The 22326-nt window shown below is 48.0% G+C and overlaps 3 protein-coding genes across 9 annotated transcripts in view; 1 reads left to right on the top strand and 2 right to left on the bottom strand.

Moving 5' to 3' along the window:
• The window catches only part of RILPL1 (Rab interacting lysosomal protein like 1), a 60428-nt gene extending 54716 nt beyond the window's left edge, over positions 1-5712 (top strand). Inside the window, exon 7 of the mRNA XM_055238002.2 lies at positions 5233-5712. Coding sequence (XP_055093977.1) covers positions 5233-5377 — 145 coding nt within the window. The 3' untranslated portion in view covers positions 5378-5712. The remainder of the gene's footprint in view (positions 1-5232) is intronic.
• A 4860-nt stretch (positions 5713-10572) lies between these two features.
• On the bottom strand, positions 10573-21181 carry SNRNP35 (small nuclear ribonucleoprotein U11/U12 subunit 35). 7 transcript variants are annotated; one of them, XR_010114972.1, is made up of 4 exons: positions 21075-21141; positions 20235-20333; positions 11015-13177; positions 10573-10756 (listed from the first exon to the last, which is right to left on the bottom strand). XR_010114972.1 is itself a non-coding variant. In XM_063614692.1 (3 exons), exon 3 carries the CDS (start codon positions 13172-13174, stop codon positions 12434-12436), a length of 741 nt encoding a protein of 246 aa, XP_063470762.1. In that variant the 5' UTR covers positions 13175-13177; positions 20235-20333; positions 21075-21141; the 3' UTR covers positions 10573-12433. The 7 variants fall into 7 exon arrangements, 6 of the variants coding, with proteins under 6 accessions (XP_063470762.1, XP_055094017.1, XP_063470764.1 ...); XM_063614692.1 differs by having other exon boundaries at positions 10573-13177; XM_055238042.2 differs by lacking the exon at positions 20235-20333 and having other exon boundaries at positions 10573-13177; positions 21075-21181.
• The window catches only part of LOC134732059 (uncharacterized), a 21645-nt gene continuing 20303 nt past the window's right edge, over positions 20985-22326 (bottom strand). Inside the window, exon 3 of the mRNA XM_063614739.1 lies at positions 20985-21267. Within this exon, the coding sequence (XP_063470809.1) occupies positions 20985-21267 (283 nt within the window). The remainder of the gene's footprint in view (positions 21268-22326) is intronic.

Below are 22326 nucleotides of genomic sequence, written 5' to 3'. Positions count from 1 at the left end.
AGTCCCAGCTACTCAGGAGGCTGAGGCAGGAGAAGCACTTGAACCCAGGAGGTGGAGGTTGCAGTGAGCAGAGATTGTGCCACTACACTCCAGCCTGGGTGACAAAGCGAGACTCTGTCGAAAAAAAAAAAAAAAAAGAAAGGAAAGCAAAGAAAAAGAAGGAAAGGAAAGGAAGAAGAGAGAGAAAGAAAAAGAAAGAAAAAAAGAAAGAACAGAAAAGAAAGAAAAGATACCAACTCCTAGCTACTCTGTGAAGCACATCAAAGGTAATCCAAACACCTGGAACATCTCCAAACCTCATTTGAGACAATTATTTTATCTTTATCCAACCAACTTTTAAAAAAAATTATAGCTTTTCAAAATAAGCTCTAGTGGCATGGTTAGAGTTTCGTCTTCATTTCCTCTGCCCAGCTGAGGAACAGATGAGCATTTATTTACCGTGGGCTTAGACCAGAATATCTGATGATTCTGCAGGCTCTGCCTCAGCCCTCGTCCTGCCTGGCCCCTCTCTGCTTCATAGTCTCTCCTGGTTCTCGCCTGGCGCTTAGGGTCATGGCGCCTGCAGCTCATCGCAGTTGGGGAGGACACTGAAAGGCCCCCTTGCCAGGGCATCACCACCACCTCCCAAAGCGTATTTTGCCTTCCTCGTTCCCCACACACAGCCCTGCATTTTAGCCCTGGGGAGCCACTCTGTCATCCCTCGCTGGCTGTCATATACTGCATCAGTTTCTAGAGCTGCTGTAACAAAATACTGCAGACTCAGGGGCTTCAACAACAGTCAGGTATTGTCTCCCACTTCCGGAGGCCAGAAGGCCGCGATAAAGGCGTCAGCAGGGTCAGCTCCTTCTTCAGACTGTAAGGGAGAATCTGCCCCACACCTCTCTCCATTTCTGGTGGCTGCTGGTGGTCCTCGGCCTGCAGAAGCCTCACCTCAATATCCACTTCCACCTTCCTCACGTGCTATCTCTGTCCAGATGTCCCCCTTTTATAAGGATACCAGTCATATTGGATTAGAACCCACCCTACTCCAGCATAACCTCATCTTAACTAGTTACATTTGTAAGGACCCTATTTCTTTTTTTTTTTTTTTGAGATGGAGTTTTGCTCTTGTTGCCCAGGCTTGAGTGCAATGGCACGGTCTCGGCTCACCGCAACCTCCACCTCCCAGGTTCAAGCGATTCTTCTGCCTCAGCCTCCCGAGTAGCAGAGATTACAGGTATGTGCCACCACGCCCGGCTAATTTTGTATTTTTAGTAGAGACAGGGTTTCTCCATGTTGGTCTGGCTGGTCTTGCACTCCCAACCTCAGGTGATCTGCCCCCCTCGGCCTCCCAAAGTGCTGGGATTACTGGCATGAGCCACCGCACCTGGCCTCAAAAATTTTTTTACAAATAGCCAGGTGCAGGCCGGGCACGGTGGCTCACGCTTGTAATCCCAGCACTTTGGGAGGCCGAGGCGGGCGGATCACGAGGTCAGGAGATCGAGACCACGGTGAAACCCCGTCTCTACTAACAATACAAAAAATTAGCCGGGCGTGGTGGTGGGCGCCTGTAGTCCCAGCTACTCGGAGAGGCTGAGGCAGGAGAATGGCATGAACCCGGGAGACGGAGCTTGCAGTGAGCCGAGATCGCGCCACTGCACTCCAGCCTGGGTGACAGAGCGAGACTCTGTCTCAAAAAATAAAAATAAAAAAATAAAAATAATAGCCAGAGCGAGACTCCGTCTCAAAAAAAAAAAAAAAATAGCCAGGTGCAGTGGCACACACCTGTAATCCCAGCACTTTGGGAGGCTGAGACGGGCAGATGACCTGAGGTCAGAAGTTCAAGACCAGCCTGGCCAACATGGTGAAACTCTTGTCTCTACTAAAAATACAAAAATTAGCTGGGCGTGGTGGCAAACGCCTATTATCCCTAGCCACTCAGGAGGCTAAGGCAGGAGAATCGCTTGAACCCGGGAGGAGGAGGTTGCAGTGAGCTGAGATTGTGCCACTGCACTCCAGCCTGGACGAGACAGTGAGACTCCGTCTCAAAAAAAAAAATTTAAGTGAATTTAGAGGCAGGTGACACAATTCAATCCCTTAGACCCTAATCAAACCCGTCCACTGGTGTCTGTGGAGTTTCTTTTTCATGCCTCCCCTGTTTTTATCTTCTCTGTGTCTATCTGTACTTCTCTAACCAGGATCTTTACAGCCATAATGCCCATGGTAGCAGCGGGACTGATAATAGATGACCCCACACTGCAGCCTGTCCGACGACTTGTTTCCCTTGTAGGCACTGTGTGTGTTTTGGGTTTTGTTTGAGCTGTGCCCTTGGAATGTCTGCTTCGGCTACTGCTGGGGCTGACCTGTCTCCCCCTGGCCACTTAAGTTGCATGGCCGCCACCTGTGTGCTCCATTTGAAGTGGATGTTGAGTGTGATTTCAGCTGTGCCACTGGCTGCGCTCGGTCTATTCGAGTGAAGCCTCAGAATTCTCGGCTCTGTCACCGATAATTCTTTTTGTCTCTTCTGTTTCTGTTTTAAAACCACCTTGCCCATGATCCAGTAAAGAAGGTCCTTTAAGTGACGGGTCAGTAATCAACGCCCACTGCGGTCCCTGAGTGACACTAACCCTATGTTTTTGATGTTCACCCTGTAGCTTTCTAAACTGCTTTGTTTTCCAAGCCATCTTCAAGTCAGCCATTTGATCTTGTTTTAAAAAGAAAGGCAGAGGAGGGGACCAGTGTTTTGATTCTGTGTCGGAAGTGCTAAGTGGCCTTCCTGTTTACCTGAGTCAGAGAGAAGTGAAGCGTAACCGTGATGTGTTGCTGCTGTATTTTTCGCCAGCTAATTGCCTGGATTACCCTATGGAAAGAGCTCACAAATAACCCAGTGTGACAATTGTGCCTTCATTCACCAGCACACTTACCTGTCATAGAGAAAAGGCATCTTAGTTGCTAGGGAGAGTTTCATCAGATAAACTTGGCTTGCCGTGGCTTTGCAATGAAAGATCAGTTTATTCCTGGTAGAAAGTGATTGTAGGATCCAGTAGCCACAGAAGAGTGAAATCATTTTCACCCAGATGTGATTAAAACTAAACTCTAGAGGTTGCAACACTAGCAACCAGCAAACAGAGGGAACCAAAAATAGTTTATCCGAAGCTTTGATTTCGCAGTGGCTTTGTTCCTATTCTTGCCTCCCAGGAAACGTAACACAGCTATTATATGATATCTCTTACCAAGTTCAGAGCCATAATTCACATAGTGGTGAACGCCTGTGATCCCAGGCGTTGGTGATGGCCGGGCTCAGCAGCTCATGCCTGTAATCCCAGCACTTTGGGAGGCCGAGGTAGGTGGATCATTTGAGGTCAGGAGGTTGACACCAGCCTGATCAACATGGTGAAACCCCGTCTCTACTAAAAATACAAAAAAATTAGCTGGGCGCAGTGGCATGCACCTGTAATCCCAGCTGCTTGGGAGGCTGTGGCAGGAGAATCGCTTGAACCTGGGAGGCAATGGTTGCAGTGAACTGAGATCAAGCCACTACACTGTAGCCTGGACGACAGAGCGAGACTCTGTCTCAAAAAAAGAGTAGAACTTGGTGACAACAGAAGGAATCTTAATAGAGCCTGGTAGTATCAAAGGACAGCTTTAGGAAGAGCTTTTAGGAATTCCTCAATTTCAGGTTCACTGACCAGGGTCCTAGTTTGTTTACATGACCTCAAAGCACACCTTGTTTTAAACGGACTACTTTGGCCAGGCACAGCAGCTCACGCCTGTAATCCCAGCACTTTGGGAGGCCGGGGCAGGTGGATCATCTGAGGTCAGGAGTTTGAGACCACCTTGGCCAGCATGGTGAAACCCCATCTCTACTAAAAATACAAAAACTTAGCCGGGCATGGTGGCGGGTGCCTGTAATCCCAGCTACTCAGGATGCTGAGGCAGGAGAATCGCTTGAACCAGGGAGGCGGAGGTTGCAGTGAGCCGAGATCACACCATTGCACTCCAGCCTGGGCAACAAGAGCGAAACCCCATCTCAAAAAAAAAATAAAAATAAAAATAAATGGATTACCTTGCAGGCTTTTTGCTTGTGACTTTTTCTTTTGTTTTTCTTTCTTTTTTCTATGGTACCAAACTCAAGTATGCTTGTGACTTCTGCCTTTATCTTTCAGGCATCTGAAAGTTCCTGATGGCTCTCTCTGATCAATATGCAACAGTCACAGCTGTTTTAAAAAGACCTCTTTGTCTACCTCAGTTAAAGTCTGAGGCCAGACTAACTGGGGCTCTGTAGCTGGTTACAGTGATACAGTCTAAAGGCTTTCACCATTAAATCTATTTTTGAAAGTGCAAATTGATGTTTCCCAAATTTTGTATCAGAGAACCATGCGTACCATGTTTTACTTATATATATATTTTTTTATTTTTTTAGACAGCATCTCGTTCTCTTGCCCAGGATGGAGTGCAGTGGCGTGATGTTGGCTCACTGGAACCTCCACCTCCCAGATTCAAGCGATTCTTCTGCCTCAGCCTCCCAAGTAGCTGGGATTACAGGCGTGTGCCACCACACCCAGATAACTTTTGTATTTTTAGTAGAGACGGGGTTTCACCATGTTGGCCAGGCTGGTCTCGAACTCCTGACCTCAAGCGATCTGCCTGCCTCGACCTCCCAAAGTGCTGGGATTACAGGCGTGAACCATTGCACCGAGCCCATAATATATTTTTTATTGTTCATTTTTCTTAAGTACTTCCTTTAGCCTCATCCTCAGCAGTAATGTCCATGAAATCTGGGCCACAGTTTCCTGACTGACATTAAACAAATACAGAACTATTTAAATTAGAAATACTCATCTGTTTACAACAGAATCCTCTTATATTCCACACGGTTTTCAAGTATTCCTTTCTCTGCGTCATTAGGGTAATTAAAGAAACCCATGATTTGTTTCAGTAGCTTTTGATTTCCCCTGGTAACGGGATAAATCCTCCATAGCGGCTGACATGGAAGACACCCCACCCATCACATCAACATGCATGCCTTGCCCATACCGCGTGACCTCCAAGGTACCGTGTCCAAACGACACGCAGAATACCCCCCTGCTTTCTTGGAATAACTTTGACCTGCACCCCCAACTTTGTCTTTCACACCTTGAATTGGTTTGCTCCCTTCTGAGTTTGCTGCTATATGTCTCCGGCACTGCAAAAAATGTGACGTGCACAGCAAAGGGCCAGCTCTCATTTCTGTGTTTGCTTTCCCTTCCAAAGGTTTAGCTTCTTCTCCCGAGATAAGAAGCGCCTGGCCAACACGCAGAGAAATGTGCACATCCAGGAGTCCTTTGGACAGTGGGCAAACACCCACCGCGATGACGGTTACACAGAGCAAGGACAGGAAGCCCTGCAGCACCTGTGACCTTGGCCCATCTCCACCCTCCAACCTGGACTGCCTGCCACCAGCGCCTGCAACCGAACTGCAGCCCAGGGGTCGTTGCTGCCTCAAGCCTCTCGGTGCAGACGCACCCTGAAAACTGACCCCTCAAACAGACTGTCTGATTTGAGGATGGACATTGAAAAACTGACGCCAAACCCTAAAGAAATGTTTATTTATACCCAGGGCTATCACTGTTTCTAATAGATGACTCTGATCCCGTAGGATATATATTTAATAATCCCACGAACGGAGGCCAGACTTCTGCGTTAACTTCAGTAACACAAACTTCTTTAAGCCAAATACATCACTTGCCACTATCGTTGCTGTTTGACTTGCTTTGTATAAAATGCTATGTGTAGAGGTTTTATTATCACAGATGACATAGTTCAGCAGGAGGCATGGAAGGGCTAGATCTTCATTAGTTACATTCATGAAATTGTGATGGTAACGTATTATATAGAATGTATCCATCAGGCAGACAAGGGGTCTGAAGTCACAGGCTCAGTAGCCCAACTCAGACACAAAGCCACAGACAATATGGATGATGGTCCTCCTACCCAGAAACTGGAGACAACTTTGCAGGCACCCTGGCTGCATTCCTGATAATGCCTAGCGCATGTAGCAATGTTCAGGGCAGGTGCCTTGGAATCTGCTGTGTTATGCAGTACTAACCAAACAAAGTTGCTAAGGATGAGATGTTGCAACATTTCTTGTGTGCACTTTTTCTTCCTGACATCTTTTTTTTCCTTTTAGGATTCATTAAGTCATATACTTAGTCCCCTGCAAAGAAGAAGACAAATGTCCTAGAGCAGATTGAAAGCGGGGCGTGAGATCCTAGGCAATGCAGGAGGGCAGGTTGGGGAGCTGTAGCAGAACAAGGGTGCTAGGTGGGAAGCTGGATTGGGGACCACAGGTCTGGCTGACTCACAGGGCTACAGCAGCAGACGGAGAGCCAGATGCTCTGCCTGCAACTGGTGAGTTGGAGGCTTGCCCACATAACACTGTCTTTCTCTCCACCCGCCAAGCATCCAGGGCACAGGGCTGGGTGCTCACAGATTGAGTAAGGTAGCACCTCCTACTAGCACTCACGTTTATCAGGGCCGCGTTCTAAACATTCTACTGAAGTTTGCTAAGAAACCATCAGGTGAGGCCGGGCACAGTGGCTCACACCTGTAATCCCAGCACTTTGGGAGGCCGAGGTGGGTGGGTCACTTAAGGTCCGGAGTTTGAGACCAGCCTGGCCAACATGGTGAAACCCCATCTCTATAAAAATACAAAAAAATTAGCCAGGCGTGGTGGTGCACGCCTATAATCCCAGCTACTCAGGAGGCCAAGATAGGAGAATCCCTTGAACCTAGGAGGCAGAGGTTGCAGTGAGCCTAGATCGTGCCATTGCACTCCAGCCTGGGCAACAGAGTGAGACTTCATCTAAAAAGAAAGACAGACAGACAGAAAGAAAGAAAGAAAGAGAAAGAAAGAAAGAAAGAAAAGGAAGGAAGGAAGGAACCATCAGGTGAATTTGCAGAATCTAGAATGGACTCTGCTTCCAGATTGCTGAAAAAAAAAAAAAAGATCAGACAGGGTAATTATTGCTGCGTTAGAGCAATGTTTCCCAAACCTGAGTGCCCATTAGAATTATTAGAATTTATTCTCAAAGAGTATAGAAGCAGGTATACTGATGAATTTCCCACCACCTTTGTTGCCCTTCCAACAGGTAACCAAAATTGCCAGTTTCTTGGTTATCTTTCCTAAACACTAAATGTCTCTTTTTTTTTTTTTGAGATAGAGTCTGGCTCTGTTGCCCAAGCCAAAGTACAGTGGCACCATCTCTGCTCACTGCAACCTCCGCCTTTTGAGTTCAGGCAATTCTCATGCCTGAGCCTCCGAAGTAGTTGGGACTACATGTGTGTGCCATCATACCTGACTAATTTTTGTATTTTTAGTAAAGACGGGGCTTCACCACGTTGGCCAGGCTGGTGTCGAGGTCTCGAACTCCTGACCTCAAGTGATTCACCTGCCTTGGCCTCTCAAAGTGCTGGGATTACAGGTGTGAGCCACTGTGGCTGGCCTTTTTTTGTTTTTTTTGGACACAGGGACCTACTCTGTCACCCAGGCTGGAGTATAGTGGCGCTATCATAGCTCATTGCAGCTATGAACCCCTGGGCTCAAGCAGTCCTCCCACCTCAGCCTCCCAAGTAGCTGGTACTACTGATGTGCACCACCATGCCCAGCTAATTATTTTTTGTAGAGACCAGGTCTTACTTTGTTGCCTAAGCTGGTCTCAGACTCTTGGCCTCAAGTGATCCTCACACCCCAGCCTCCCAAAGTGCTGGGAATTCAGGTGTGAGCCACCACGCCCAGCCAAATGTCACTTTTTTGATAAGTCAGCAGATCCAGCTCGAGCAAATCAGAGGCTAGATAATCGAGACAGAAAGGAGATATGAATCCATCAGAAAGTTTATACACACAATTATGTAAAAAAAAATCAAGAACAAATAGTACATATATATGCATATGTGCGTATATATTCCTTCTTTCCTTTTTTCTTAAGGAACAAGGTCTTACTATGTCACCAAGGCTGGTCCCAAACTCCTGGCCTCAAGCAATCCTCCTGCCTCAGCCTCCCGAGTAGGTGGGACTACAGACATGAGCCACCATACCTGGCCCTCCTTTTTTATTTAAATGGCAGCATAATATATACATGCTGTTCTGTGCTTTCCTTTTTTCCACTAGAAATATCCTAGAGAGGGCCAGGTGCAGTGGGTCACACCTACAATCCCTGTATTTTGGGAGGTCAAGTAGGGAGGATCACTTGAGCCCAGGAGTTTAAGACCAACCTAGGCGACATAGCAATAACCCATCTCTACAAAAAATTAACTAAAATAAAAAAATAGGTGGGTGTGGTGGTGCACACCTATGATCTCAGCTACTTGGGAGGCTAAGGCAGAAGGATCCCTTGAGACCAGTTCAAGGCTGCAGTGAGCTGTGATCACACCACTGCACTCCAGCCTGGGAGACAGAGTGAGACCCTGCCTCAAAAAAGAAAAAAAAAAAAAATGGGCTGGGCACGGTGGCTCACACCTATAATCCCAGCACTTTGGGAGGCCGAGGCGGGCAGATCATGAGGTCAGGAGATCGAGACCATCCTGGCTAACACGATGAAACCCCGTCTCTACTAAAAATATTTTTTAAAAATTAGCTGGGCGTGGTGGTGGGCGCCTGTAGTCCCAGCTACTCGGGAGGCTGAGGCAGGAGAATGGCGTGAACCCGGGAGGCGGAGCTTGTAGTGAGCCGAGATCACGCCACTGCACTCCAGCCTGGGCAACAGAGCGAGACTCCGTCTCAAAAAAAAAAAAAAATGTCTAGCAGTAACTCCATATGAGTACATAAGACAGTGGCTCTCATGGCCAGGAGCAGTGGTTCATACCTGTAATCCCAGCACTTTGGGAGGCTGAGGCAGGCAGATCATGAGGTCAGGAGTTTGAGACCAGCCTGGCCAACATAGAGAAATCCCGTCTCTACTAAAAATACAAAAATTAGCTGAGCATGGGGGCACGCACCTGTTGTCCCAGCTACTCAGGAGGCTGAGGCAGGAGAATCGCTTGAACCCGGGAGGCAGAGCTTGCAGGGAACCGAGATTGCGCCACTGCACTCCAGCCTGGGCGACAGAGTGAGACTCCATCTCAAAAAAAAAAAAAAAAAAGACAGTGGCTCTCAACCACGGATGACTGAGCCCCCCAGGGGACATTTGGCAGTCTGGAGACATTTTTGGTTGTCACAACTGGAGAGGGAGAGAGGATACTGTCATCTATGGGTAAACACCAAGGAAGGTGCTAATGAACATCCTACAATGCCCTGGTCTACCATATGGAGGTGATACTTATTAATGTTTATCTAGGCCCCACTGATGGACAGGTAGCTTCCTTCCAATCCTTTACTCTCAAAAAGTGTTGCACACTGTCACACACACAAAGGTCTACAGAATAAACTAGAAGCAGAATTGCTAGATCAAAGAGTATTTGCTTCTGTCATGTTCATGGAGACTGCCAAAGTCCCTACCATGGAGGCTGTACCATTGTTTTTCTTTCAAAGTCACCATAGCCCATAGAACACTAAGCCCAAATGTACAGGGTTGGAGTCTGAGTGTGAATGGTTTTTGTTTTTTGTTTTGAGACAGGGTCTCACTCTGTCACCCAGGTTGGAGTGCAGTGGCACAATCTCAGCTCACTGCAACCTCCGCTTCCCGGGCTCAACCAATTCTCCAGCCTCAGCCTCCCAAGTAGGTGGGACTACAGGCACGCACAAACAACACCCAGGTAATTTTTGTGTTTTTCGTAAAGACAGGTTTTCGCCATGTTGCCCAGACTGGTCTCGAACTGCTGAGCTCCAAGCCATCCACCTGCCATGGCCTCCCAAAGTGCTGAGATTATAGCCGTGAGCCATCAAGCCCAGCCTCAGTGTGCATGGTTTTTTGTTTTTTGTTTTTTTGAGACAGAGTCTTGCTCTGTCGCCCAGGCTGGAGTGCAGTGGCCCGGTCGTGGCTCACTGCAACCTCCACCTCCTGGGTTCAAGCCATTCTCCTGCCTCAACCTCCTGAGTAGGTGGGATTACAGGTGCCTGCCATCACACCCAGCTAATTTTTGTATTTTTAGTAGGGACGGGGTTTTACCATGTTGGCCAGGATGGTCTCGAACTCCTGGCCTCAGGTGATCCGCCCCCCTCGGCCTCCCAAAGTGCTGGGATTACAGGCGTAAGCCACCGCGCCCAGCCGAGTGTGCACGTTTTCAATCTCTCCCTGTTCTGATGCTCAGAGTTGACAACTACACAAACACTGCAACTGGCTTTGCTTTTTGTCCTGATGGTATCTCACAAGGCTTCCCTAATGCAGGCGGTCTTGTTCTCTAGACAATCTACCAACCCTAGCCCACAACACCCTTCTGGTGCCATAATAAGAGAACACTTTGTAAATTAAATGTGAGTGAAATCAAAAAGGTTTCCTGCAAGGTTATTTTCTGAGACTTGGGAAATAATAAAATTCTGTACTGGAAATTCACAAAGGAAAGGGCCTATTTTTCTAAAACTGTTCTAACAGCTAACAGCAATTTTAAGCCACAGCAGGTTGGTCCAGTTCCCTGTGTAATATGAGAGATTCATACTCCTATGCGAAAACCTAGCAATGGTACTAAATCATTTATTTTGCATGAAACATCTTGAATTTTCAGAATATGAACTTTCAAAGACAGCCATATTTTATCAAAATGCTAAATGTCACTTTTTTGGAAATCATCCAAACAGTATGGTACTTGCTCAAAGTCCTTAGAAGTTAAGGTCAGCAGATCTAGCTCTCGAGCACACCAGAGACTGGATATCAAGAGAGAAAGGAAAAATCAATCCATCAGAACTAGCTGTAATTCTTTCATAGATCCTGACCACTCCTTATTCTTCATTTTCATTTCACCACCACTTCTGTCGAACTTTATCTTTTCAAAGAGCTGGAAGGCTGCCATAGATCACAGCCCAGCAACTTTGGTTTTTAATTTTAAATGTCAGCCAGAAAAAGAAGAAAGACAGTCGGCATTTTGAGTGAGAGTGGAGGTGCATTTGTTCAAGAATGCTGACCTGGCTGTGCAGACTGCCTTCTGGTATTAGGGCTCTGGACATTCTCCTTGAATTCACTTTTCTATCCCATTTTTATTTCAATTCAGCAAACTCTTGGGCTATGGATATAAAGATAGAAAAGATACAATTTATTCTGACCAGATAAGTGTTCTTCCTCTAAGGACTCAGAGGAGTGTGATTAGGTCACAACCTCTTTTGCCATGTACTCAAGATGATCATTTAAAATAGATGGGAGAAAATCAAATTCCTACTGCCAAATTAAATTTGAATACTAGCTCCTTACAAATGCCCTTCTGGCTGGGCGCAGTGGCTCATGCCTATAATCCTAGCACTTTGGGAGGCCAAGGCAGGTGGATCATCTGAGGTCAGGAGTTCGAGAACAGCCTGACCAACATGGTGAAACCCTATCTCTACTAAAAATACAAAAATTAGCTGGGCGTGGTAGCATGTGCCTGTAATCCCAGCTACTTCGGAGGCTGAGGCAGAAGAATCACTTGACCTGGGAGACGGAGGTTGCAGTGAGCCAGGATCACGCCACTGCACTCCAGCCTGGGGAACTAGAGTGAAACTCTGTCTCAAATTAAAAAAAAAAAAAAGAGTTGGAGATGAGCCTGACCAACATGGTGAAACCCTGTCTCTACTAAAAATACATAAATTAGTCGGGCATGGTGGCACATGCCTGTAATCCCAACTACTGGGGAGGCTGAGGCAGGAGAATCACTTGAACCCAGGAGGCAGAGGTTACAGTGAGCCAAGATCGCGCCACTGCACTCCAGCCCTGGCAACAGAGTGAGACTCTGTCTCAAAAAAAAAAAAAAGAAAAGAAAGAAAGAAAAGAAAATGCCCTTCTGTACAGATGCCAGTTAACTACAAAATTGCTTCTTGATCCTGTTAAATAACATGTCCTTAGAACTATGTGAGGAAGGCCAGGCGCGGTGGCTCACGCCTGTAATCCCAGCACTTTGGGAGGCCGAGGCAGGCGGATCACTTGAGGTCAGGAGTTCGAAACCAGCCTGGCCAACAAGATGAAACCCAGTCTCTACTAAAAATACAAAAACTTAGCTGACTGTGGTGGCGCGTACCTGTAGTCCCAGCTGCTGCGGAGGCTGAGGCAGGAGAATCGCTTGAACCCAGGAGGTAAAGGTTGCAGTGAGCCGAGATCGTGCCACTGCATGCACTCCAGCCTGGGCAACAGAGTGAGACTCTGTCTCCAAAAAAAAAAAAAAAAAAGAACTACGTGAGGAAGATGATAAATTCATTATCAGCTTGAACCGAAGTTCCAGATTGGAAAGAAAACTATTCCAAACCCCATGATCATCAGTAAGTTTTATTCAACCATTAGACTCACGCTGTGTTGAAAGACAATCTCCCTCCACTCATTTCCACTGTAACTTCACTTTGGGGTCTGCTGTTGGGCCTCTACTTGCCTCTTTCCTTCTTCTCCCTCCCCTTGATCCTGTCATCTCTGAAGTCCCTCTCTCTCTCCCAGTCATTGTCAGGCCACACCCTGGTCGGCTCTCTTTCTTGCCATCTCTTCTCCCGGCCCCTGTCATGGTCTCGATCCCTTGTCCTCGAGTCCCAGTGTCTTTCTCGGGATCGAGATCGCTCCCGCCTTTCCCGTTTTCCCTCTCTATAGAGGTCGTTTTTAACGACTGGCAAGTTAATAGGTTTTCGAAAAGGCCGGTCCCGTCCCCCAAATCTCAGTTGCCCAGACTCCTTTTTTCCCCCAAGACCGCCTCCAAGTCGCCGAGGGATCCACCCTTTGAGAGTCCTTTCCAGCTCATAGTCCACAAATATCTCATGCTGGTCAATAACCAGGCCATCAGCATCTCGGTAAGCTTTGATCACGGCACGCTCCTCCTTGTATTCGATGAAGGCATAGCCCTTTGAAAAGCCTGTGACCAAGTCCCTGACCAGCCGAAGCCGCCGGATGTCACCATAGCGGGAAAAGACTTCCTTTAATTTGTCCTCCTTGGTCTGCAAGTTTAGTCTGGCCACAAACAGGGTGAGGAGGGGATCTCCTATGACACCTTTGTTGGGGACATATCGTGCCAGCATTGCCCTCCAGACCGCGCGGTCATGTGGGTCTTCATCGGTGCCATCAATGCTGCCCGCTTTGAGTGGATCATACTCCTTGGCGATGGGCATCCAATCGTTCATGTTCTAAGAATGATAAGAGCAAGGGTGGATGGAGCCTCTACGCTGAGCCACTCAGTCCACCCTTACAACAATCCCATGAAAAGGATACTATCATTCACCCCTTCTTAAAGACAGGAAAGGAAGGGAACACCCACAGAGGCTAAGTCCTCCCTGCTAGTAAGTGGGGCAGACAGCACCAAAGCCAGGCAGTTGTGCTCCAGAGAAACCCTTACCCACTCCTACAAATGCCCTCTCAGGAAGCAGAGGGCGGCATGCTCGGGTTTCACCCATATATGCAGCATCTGACTCAGCCACAGAAGGGCACTTACCAACTATGAACACATTACAATGTGGCAACGTGGATCAAAACCAGACTTCCCTTTCAGAACCTTTAAAATGATCATAGGAAAACTAGCCCAGGAACTGCTGGTGGAAAATGGCAATTTAAAAACTCTACTACCAAGAATTTCAAATACCAACATAGAGAATCATATAATAACCCTCTACAAACTTCTCACCTGGCTCAACTAGAACCACCATGCACATGTGGCCAGAATAATCTGCCCCCAGATAATTCTGAAACAAATTCTAGATATCACATCATTCATGTGGAAATCTTTTACTATGCATCATTAAAAGATATAGACTTTTTTAAAACTACAAGAGAAAATAGGGATTTGGATGCACCATTCTGCAGTAAACAGACAACAAAGCTAAGGCTACAGTGACCCAGCAGCGGGTTATTTGGCTCAAAAGGAACACGGGATTTCTTCTCAGATCCCTAGCTGATAATCCGTTTAGCCTGGGAGCATGAGAATTTACTGCAATGGTAATTTTTTGCCCAGCAAGCACACTGCAGTTGTCATGCCTTCTGATACATAGTTAATTCATGTGAATCTTTGCTGGAATAATAAAATGCTTACTAACATTTCAGACCCAGCTAATGCTTATGTGACCAACCTGCAAAGCTGTAGAGCCAATGCTGAAATATGTTACTTAAAAACCTTGGCTGAGGCCAGGCACGGTGGCTCACGCCTGTAATCCCAGCACTTTGGGAGGCCGAGGCGGATGGATCATGAGGTCAGGAGATCGAGACCATCCTGGCTAACACGGTGAAACTCCGTCTCTACTAAAAAATACAAAAAAAATTAGCCGGGCGTGGTGGCGCGCACCTGTAGTCCCAGCTACTCGGGAGGCTGAGGCAGGAGAATGGCGTGAACCCGGGAGGCGGAGCTTGCAGTGAGCAGAGTTCACACCACTGCACTCCAGCCTGGGCAACAGAGTGAGACTCCATCTCAAAAAAAAAAAAAAACCTTGGCTGGCCGGGTGCAGTGGCTCACACTTATAATCCCAGCACTTTAGGAGGCTGAGGCAGGTGGATCAACTGAGGTCAGGAGGTCGAGACCACCCTGACCAACATAGAGAAACCCCATCTCAACTAAAAATACAAAATTATCCAGGCGTGGTTGTAGGCGCCTGTAATCCCAGGTACTCGAGAGGCTGAGGCAGGAGAATCGCTTGAGCCAGGCTGGTGGAGGTTGCGGTGAGCCGAGATCACGCCATTGCACTCCAGCCTGAGCAACAAGAGCAAAATTCTGTCTCAAAAAAAAAAAAAAAATTAGCCAGGCGAGGTAGGTGGGCGCCTGTAATCCCAGCTACTCAGGAGGCTGAGGCAGGAGAATGGCTTGAACCCAGGAGGCGGAGGTTGCAGTGAGCCGAGATTGCACCACTGCACTCCAACCTGGGCAGGAAAGTAAGGCTCTGTCTCAAAAAAAAAAAAAAAAAAAAAACAAAACAAGTCTTTCCTGGACGAAGTCCCAAAAGTTAAGAAAAAAAAAACTGGTGAGCGCGGTAGCTCACGCCTGTAACCCCAGCACTTTGGGAGGCCAAGGCGGGCAGATCATGAGGTCAGGAGTTCGAGACCAGTCTGGCCAACATGGTGAAACTCCGTCTCTACTACAAATACAAAAATTAGCTGGGCGCAGTTGCACGCGCCTGTAGTCGCAGCTACTTGGGAGGTTAAGGCAGGAGAATCGCTTGAACCCAGGAGGCGAAGGTTGCAGTGAGCCAAGGTCGCATCACTGCACTCCAGCTTGGGTGACAGAGCGAGAGCCTGTCTCAAAAAAAAAAAGAAGAAAAAAAAAAAAAAAACTTGGCCTGTTGCAGTGGCTCACATCTGTAATCCCAGTACTTTAGATCACTTGAGCTCAGGAGTTGGAGACCAGCCTAGGCAACATATCAAGACCTCATCTCTACTAAAATTCAAAAATATTAGCCAGGCATGGTGGTGCACGCCTATAGTCCCAGCTACTAGGGGGGCTGAGACGGGAGGATGGCTTGAGCCTTGGAACTTGAGACTGCAGTGAGCCTTGATCATGCTACTGTACTCCAGTGTGGGTAACAGAGTGAGACCGTCTCAAAACAAAAACAAAAACAAGGCCGGGCACGGTGGCTCACGCCTGTAATCCTAGCACTTTGGAAGGCCGAGGCAAGCGGATCACGAGGTCAAGAGATCGAGACCATCCTGGCTAACACAGTGAAACCCCGTCTCTACTAAAAATACAAAAAATTAGCCGGGTGCGGTGGCGGGCACCTGTAGTCCCAGCTACTCAGGAGGCTGAGGCAGGAGAATGGTGTGAACCCGGGAGGCGGAGCCTGAAGTGAGCCGAGATTGTGCCACTGCACTCCAGCCTGGGCAACAGCGAGACTCTGTCTCAAAAAAAAAAAAAAAAAAAAAAAAGCCAGGTTTCTGTGAAATATGTACAGTAGTTCTCATTCCTAACAGCATTTTTCCATAATATTTATTAAAATTTCTATAACTTTTTTCCTCTTACTCAAATTTTCCTCAAGGATCTTTCTGCTTTATTTCTCCCTCAGCTGATGGGTTATATCGGGGGAGTGATTACTTAAGAGATGCACTGTGAATTTTTCTTTCCTCAGTAAAAAAGCCAAACACCTACAGAATAAAATCCAAAATCAATGACACTGCACTCAAGACCTCTGACACTAGGCCGGACACAATGGCTCACGCCTGTAATCCCAGCACTTTAGGAGGCCAAGACGGGAGGATCACTTGAGGTCAGGAGTTCAAGACCAGCCTGGCCAACATGGTGAAACCCCGTATCTACTAAAAATACAAAAAATTAGCTGGGCAAGGTGGTGCACACCCTGTAGTCCCATCTACTCGGGAGGCTGAACCCAGGAGACAAAGGTTGCAGTGAGCTGAGATCATGCCATTGCCCTCCAGCCTGGGCAACAGAGCGAGACTCCATCTCAGAAGAAGAAAAAAAACAAAACTCTGACCCTCACTTAGCCTCTCACCATGTCCCATCATAAAACCTATTCTATTTTTTTCCTGATCCTTTCAACAGGAACAAAGCCTGTTTGTAAACTACCCAGGCTTGCTCCTCCTTGCTTGAATGTGCCCTAATTCCCCAGCCCCATGTCTTTCCCAGCACAATTTTTCTTTCTTTTTGGCCTAAACCGTTTGTGCAAACATCTCAGGATGATTTCTTCTCCTGGGAATATCCTCTCCCTGCCTATCTCCCTCATATCCACTTGCGGAAATTCTACTGGGCCTGTCAAGTCCAGCTTTAGCTCCCTCCACCATGAAGCAACTGTGTCTTTCTCACAGCTCATTGAAACTTCTGAAGTCCTGATCATGTTTTGCCCAACACACAGTAAACACTCTTCAGTCTGGTGGCTCCAGGTCCTAGGACGCTTTCTGATAAATGATGAGGAACTGAACCAACTACGTATAAAAATCACAGAACTGGCATGGCGCAGTGGCTCACACCTGTAATCCCAGCAACTTGGGAGGCCGAGGAGGGCGGATCACGAGGTCAGAAGCTCAAGACTAGCCTCGGCAACATAGCGAAACCCCATCTCTACTAAACATACAAAAATTAGCTGGGCGTGATGGCGGGCGCCTGTAATCCCAGCTACTTGGGAGGCTGCAGCAGGAGAATCGCTTGAAACCAGGAGTCGGAGGTTGCAGTGAGCTGAAATTGTGCCACTGCACTCCAGCCTCATCAACACAGCAATACTCTGTCTCAAAAAAAAAAAAAAAAAAAAAAAAAATCAGAGAACTCTTTTTAGTCCAAATCAGGCAAACCTGATCACTGAGAAACAAGCACGACATGACACTGCTTACCACCACATGGTAAAAGGAGGGCAATATGTCTGTCATCATCAACAAGCAACTTTGCAGAGACTGCCTCTCTGCTGTCAGTAAAAGAATGAAAAACAGATGGAGTGACAGAAGGAGCACAGGATGAGAGGGAGACAATTTCAGTCCTGGTCTGGGCTCTGGCTCTAACTCAATTTGTGTCTTCTCTCACGGCTGGAATTTCTCCACGTAAAAAAAAGAAGAGGCAGCCGGGCGCGGTGGCTCATGCCTGTAATCCCAGCACTTTGGGAGGCCGAGGCGAGCAGATCGCGAGGTCAGGAGATTGAGACCATCCTGGCTAACACAGTGAAACCCCGTCTCTACTAAAAATACAAAAAAAAAAAAAATTAGCCAGGCGTAGTGGTGGGCGCTTGTAGTCCCAGCTACTTGGGAGGCTGAGGCAGGAGAATGGCGTGAACCCGGGAGGCAGATCTTGCAGTGAGCCGAGATCGCACCATTGCACTCCAGCCTGGGCGACAGAGTGAGACTCCATCTCAAAAAAAAAGGAAGAAAGAAAGAGGCCGGGCGTGGTGGCTCATGCCTGTAATCCCAGCACTTTGGGAAGCCAGAATGGGAGGATCCCTTGAGCCCAGGAGTTCGAGACCAGCCTGGGCAACATGGGAAACATGGTGAGACCCTGTCTCTACTTTAAAAAAAAAAAAAAAAAAAAAAGGCCAGGCGCAGTGGCTCGCGCCTGTAATCCCAGCACTTTGGGAGGCAGATTGTCTGAGGTCGGGAGTTCAAGACTAGCCTGACCAACATGGAGTAACCCCGTCTCTATTAAAAATACAAAATTAGCCAGGCATGGTGGTGCATGCCTGTAATCCCAGCTACTCGGAAGGCTGAGGCAGGAGAATCGCTTGAATTTTTTTTGAGACAGGGTCTTGCTCTGTTGCCCAGACTGGAGTACAGTGGCACAGTCATGGCTCACTGCAGCCTCAACCTCCTGGGCTCAGGCAATCTTCCCACGCTAGCCTCGTGAGTACCTGGAATTACTCACTATGCGCCACCATATCCAGCATTTTTTTTTTTTTTTTTTTTTGTAGAGATGGGGTCTCACTATATTGCATAGGCTGGTCTTGAACTCCTGGGCATAAGCTATCCTTCTGCCTCAGCCTCCCAAAGTGCTGGGATTACAGGTGTGAGCCACCGAACCCAGCCTTTACTAGCCTCTTAACTCCTCTCACTTCTCAACAATACCAGGACTTAGGTACTATATTATTATTGCCTTTTCAGATGCAAAAGGTCAGACACAAAAAGGCAGCCTTTGCCCCAAATCCTAAAGCTAAGAAGTAGCCCAGTGGAGGAGTTAGAACCAGGGGCAGTGTGGACTCCAGAGCTAAAGCTCTTAATCGTTTCCTCTGATGCTTTTCATAGAATATAAGGTTTTGGAGATAAAGATAGGAAAAAGAAAACACACAAACCAGTATTCTGGGTGTCTGAGGCTGAGACCCACCCCTCTTCTCCTGAAGGAAAAGAACCCCTCCCGTTCAACATTAAAAAGTCACAAGGGGCCGGGCGCAGTGGCTCACGCTTCAAATCCCAGCACTTTGGGAGGCCAAGGCGGGCGGATCACGAGGTCCGGAGATGGCGACCACGGTGAAACCCCGTCTCTACTAAAAATACAAAAAATAAGCCGGGCGTGGTGGCGGGCGCCTGTAGTCCCAGCTACTAGGAGAGGCTGAGGCAGGAGAATGGCGTGAACCCGGGAGGCGGAGCTTGCAGTGAGCCGAGATCGCGCCACTGCACTCCAGCCTGGGTGACAGAGCGAGACTCCTTCTCAAAAAAAAAAAAAAAAAAAAAAAAAAAAAAAAAAAAAAAGTCACAAGGGGCCCGGGTGCAGTGGCTCACACCAGCAATCCTAGCACTTGAGGAGGCCAAGACGAGCGGATCATTTGAAGTCAGGAGTCACAAGGATCTACCAAATAAAACTGATATTATTGTACACAGAGCTCCTGTTCAAAACTTTAAGACTTCTTCAAATTAAAACGGAAGAGAATTACAAACGGATAAGCATGGATTTTGTTCTCTCTCTTATCTGCATGCTTCTCTAAATACTAACAGCTGGTTTCATTGTTTCTCATTAATCTTTCTAGGTGCACTTCCTCCCCGGCAGCATTAGGTTGAGATTTCCTACAACAATCTCTTTCGATTTTTACATTCTCTTTATTTATTTATTTATTTATTTTTGAGACAAAGTCTCGCTGTGTCACCCAGGCTGGAGTGCAATGGCCAATCTCGGCTCACTGCAACCTCTGCCTCCCAGGTTCAAGTGATTCTCCTGCCTCAGCCTCCCAAGTAGCTGGGATTACAGGCACACACCACCACGCCCGGCTAATTTTTGCATTTTTAGTAGAGACAGGATTTCACCATGTTGGCCAAGCTGGTCTCAAACTCCTGATGTCAGATGACCCGCCTGCCTCAGCCTCCCAAAGTGCTGGGATTACAGGCGTGAACCACCGCGCCCGGCCTCATTCTCATTTTATTCATCAACAGGGGATGAGATCCGAAATGAATGGTGGGGGCCAGGCGTGGTGGCTCACGCCTGTAATCCCAGCACTTTGGGAGGCCAAGGCGGGTGGATCATTTGAGGTCAGTAAATTTTGAGCTTCAGGATTCTTATTGTGAAATGTAGCTAAATGTCACTTCACTAGGTTTTTGTGAAGATTAGATCATATGGTGTCTACAAAAATGCATTACAATTATAAATTATTATACAAATTTAGAAAAATTTTGGCCAGGCACGAGGTGGCTCACGCCTGTAATACCAGCACTTTGAGAGGCCAAGGCTGGAGGATGGCTTGAGCCCATAAATTCCAGACCAGCCTGGGCAACAAAGTGAGACCCCGTTTCAATCAATCAATCAGTCAATCAATTCTCCGGGCGTGGGGTCGCGCCTGTGGTCCCAGATACTTGAGAGGCTGAGGCGGGAGGACCGCTTGACCTGAGATGTCGACGCTGCAGTGAGCCGAGATCGCGCCACCGCTCTCCAGCCTGGGCGACTCCCTGTCTCTGGGGAAAAACAAAAAAATAAATGAAGCCTCTCCTTCCTGGGTCTTCGGGGTAAGACTCTGCCCCTCCTGGCCGGGCGCGGTGGCTGACGCCTGTAATCCCAGCACTTTGGGAGGCCGAGGCGGGTGGATCACGAGGTCAGGAGATCGAGACCATCCTGGCTAACATGGTGAAACCCCGTCTCTACTAAAATACAAAAAATTAGCAGGGCGTGGTGGCGGGCGCCTGTAGTCTCAGCTACTCGGGAAGCTGAGGCAGTGGAATCGCTTGAACCCAGGAGGCGGAGGTTGCAGTGAGCCGAGATCGCACCACTGCACTCCAGCCTGAGCGACAGAGCAAGACTGTCTCAAAAAGAAAAAAAAAAAAAGACTGCCCCTCCTGTGAAAAGCAAAACTGAAGGCGGGACCCACAGAGCCCTCCAGGGCATGCGCAGTGGGCCTCGGAGGCAAACACGTAAGTTTCTGTGGAAAAGCCCATCCTTCCCATCCAGCCTGCAACTTGGCCGCCGGCCCTCGAGGCCGCTCCCCCGCCCCTCTCCTTCTCTGGGGGCCGCAGGGAGTAAGGGCCCATCCTTCCAACCCAGCTCTCGTCCCCACTCCCCGCAACGCAACCCAGAATGTCGTCCCCTTTGCCAGGTTTCAACATGGCGCCTCACACAAGCGCGAGCACAGCGTCTGGGCCGCACTCCTTCTTCCTTCTCCCCGGCGTGGGGCCCGCTCCCTCCGAACCGCTTCCACTCACCTCAGCAAAGCTTGGGCTCCCTTCCGACCGAGACAGGCGAGCAGCTGCAGGCGACAGCAGATTCTCCGCGCCGGCCTCGGCCTGACCTTTACATTGGTAGCAGCAGATTCGCCGCCAACGCTCGTTTCCTGTTTGTTTTACCTTTAAAATTTTACTCCCTCGCAACGAGGGTGTTATCTCCGAAGACAATAAACTAAAAAAAAAAAAAAAAAGTTTTAAGAGAAAAATTGCTAATTCAATAACTAAGTTGAAAGAAAGACTATCGAATATGCAGTTACCTGGGGCATTTTACTTTATTATTTATTTATTCTTATTTATTATTTTTTCTTGAGACGCTCCCTCTGTCGCCCAGGCTGGAGTGCAGTGGTGCGAACTCGGCTCACTGCAACCTCCGCCTCCCGGGTTCAAGCGATTCTCCTGCCTCAGCCTCCCGAGTAGCTGGGATTACTGGCGCCTGCCACCACGCCCGGCTATTTTTTGTATTTTTAGTAGAGACGGGGTTTCGCCATATTGGCCAGGCTGGTCTCGAACTTTTGATCTCAAGTGATCCGCCCTCCTCAGCCTCCCAAAGTGCTGGGATTACAGGCGTGAGCCATCGCGCCCGGCCCCAATTTATTTAAAAAAAAAAAAAAAAAAAAGGCCAGGTGCCATGGCTCACGCCTGTTAATTCCAGCACTTTGGGAGGCCAAAGCGGGCGGATCACCTGAGGTCCGGAGTTTGAGACCAGCCTGACCAACATGGAGAAACCCCTTCTCTACTAAAAATACAAAATTAGCTGGACATGGTGTCATGTGCTTGTAATCCCAGCCACTCAGGAGGCTGAGGCAGGAGAATCACTTGAACCCGGGAGGCAGAGGTTTCGATTAACTGAGATGGTGCCATTGCACTCCAGCCTGGACAACAAGAGCGAAAGTCCATCTCAAAAATAAAAAAATCTGTAGATTAAAATTTTATGTTTGAAAATATATGCTAGCCACTGTCAGTGGAGGCCACCTGCAGTTTCAGCTACTAGGGAGGCTGAGTCGTGAGACTTGAGGCCAGGAGTTCAAGTTCAGCCTGTCAGCCTGGGCAACAGAGCAAGACCCCTATGTTGTTGTTGTTTGGTTGGTTTTTTTTTTTTTTTTTTTGAGACAGAGTTTCACTCTTGTTGCCCAAACTGGAGTGCAATGGTGCGATTTCCGCTCACCGCAACTTCTGCCACCCGGGTTCAAGTGATTCTCCTGCCTTAGCCTCCTGAGTAGCTGGGATTACA

Source organism: Symphalangus syndactylus, chromosome 13 (genome assembly GCF_028878055.3).
Source record: "Symphalangus syndactylus isolate Jambi chromosome 13, NHGRI_mSymSyn1-v2.1_pri, whole genome shotgun sequence".
NCBI lineage: Eukaryota > Metazoa > Chordata > Mammalia > Primates > Hylobatidae > Symphalangus > Symphalangus syndactylus.
This window is presented reverse-complemented; position numbering and strand designations above follow the sequence as displayed.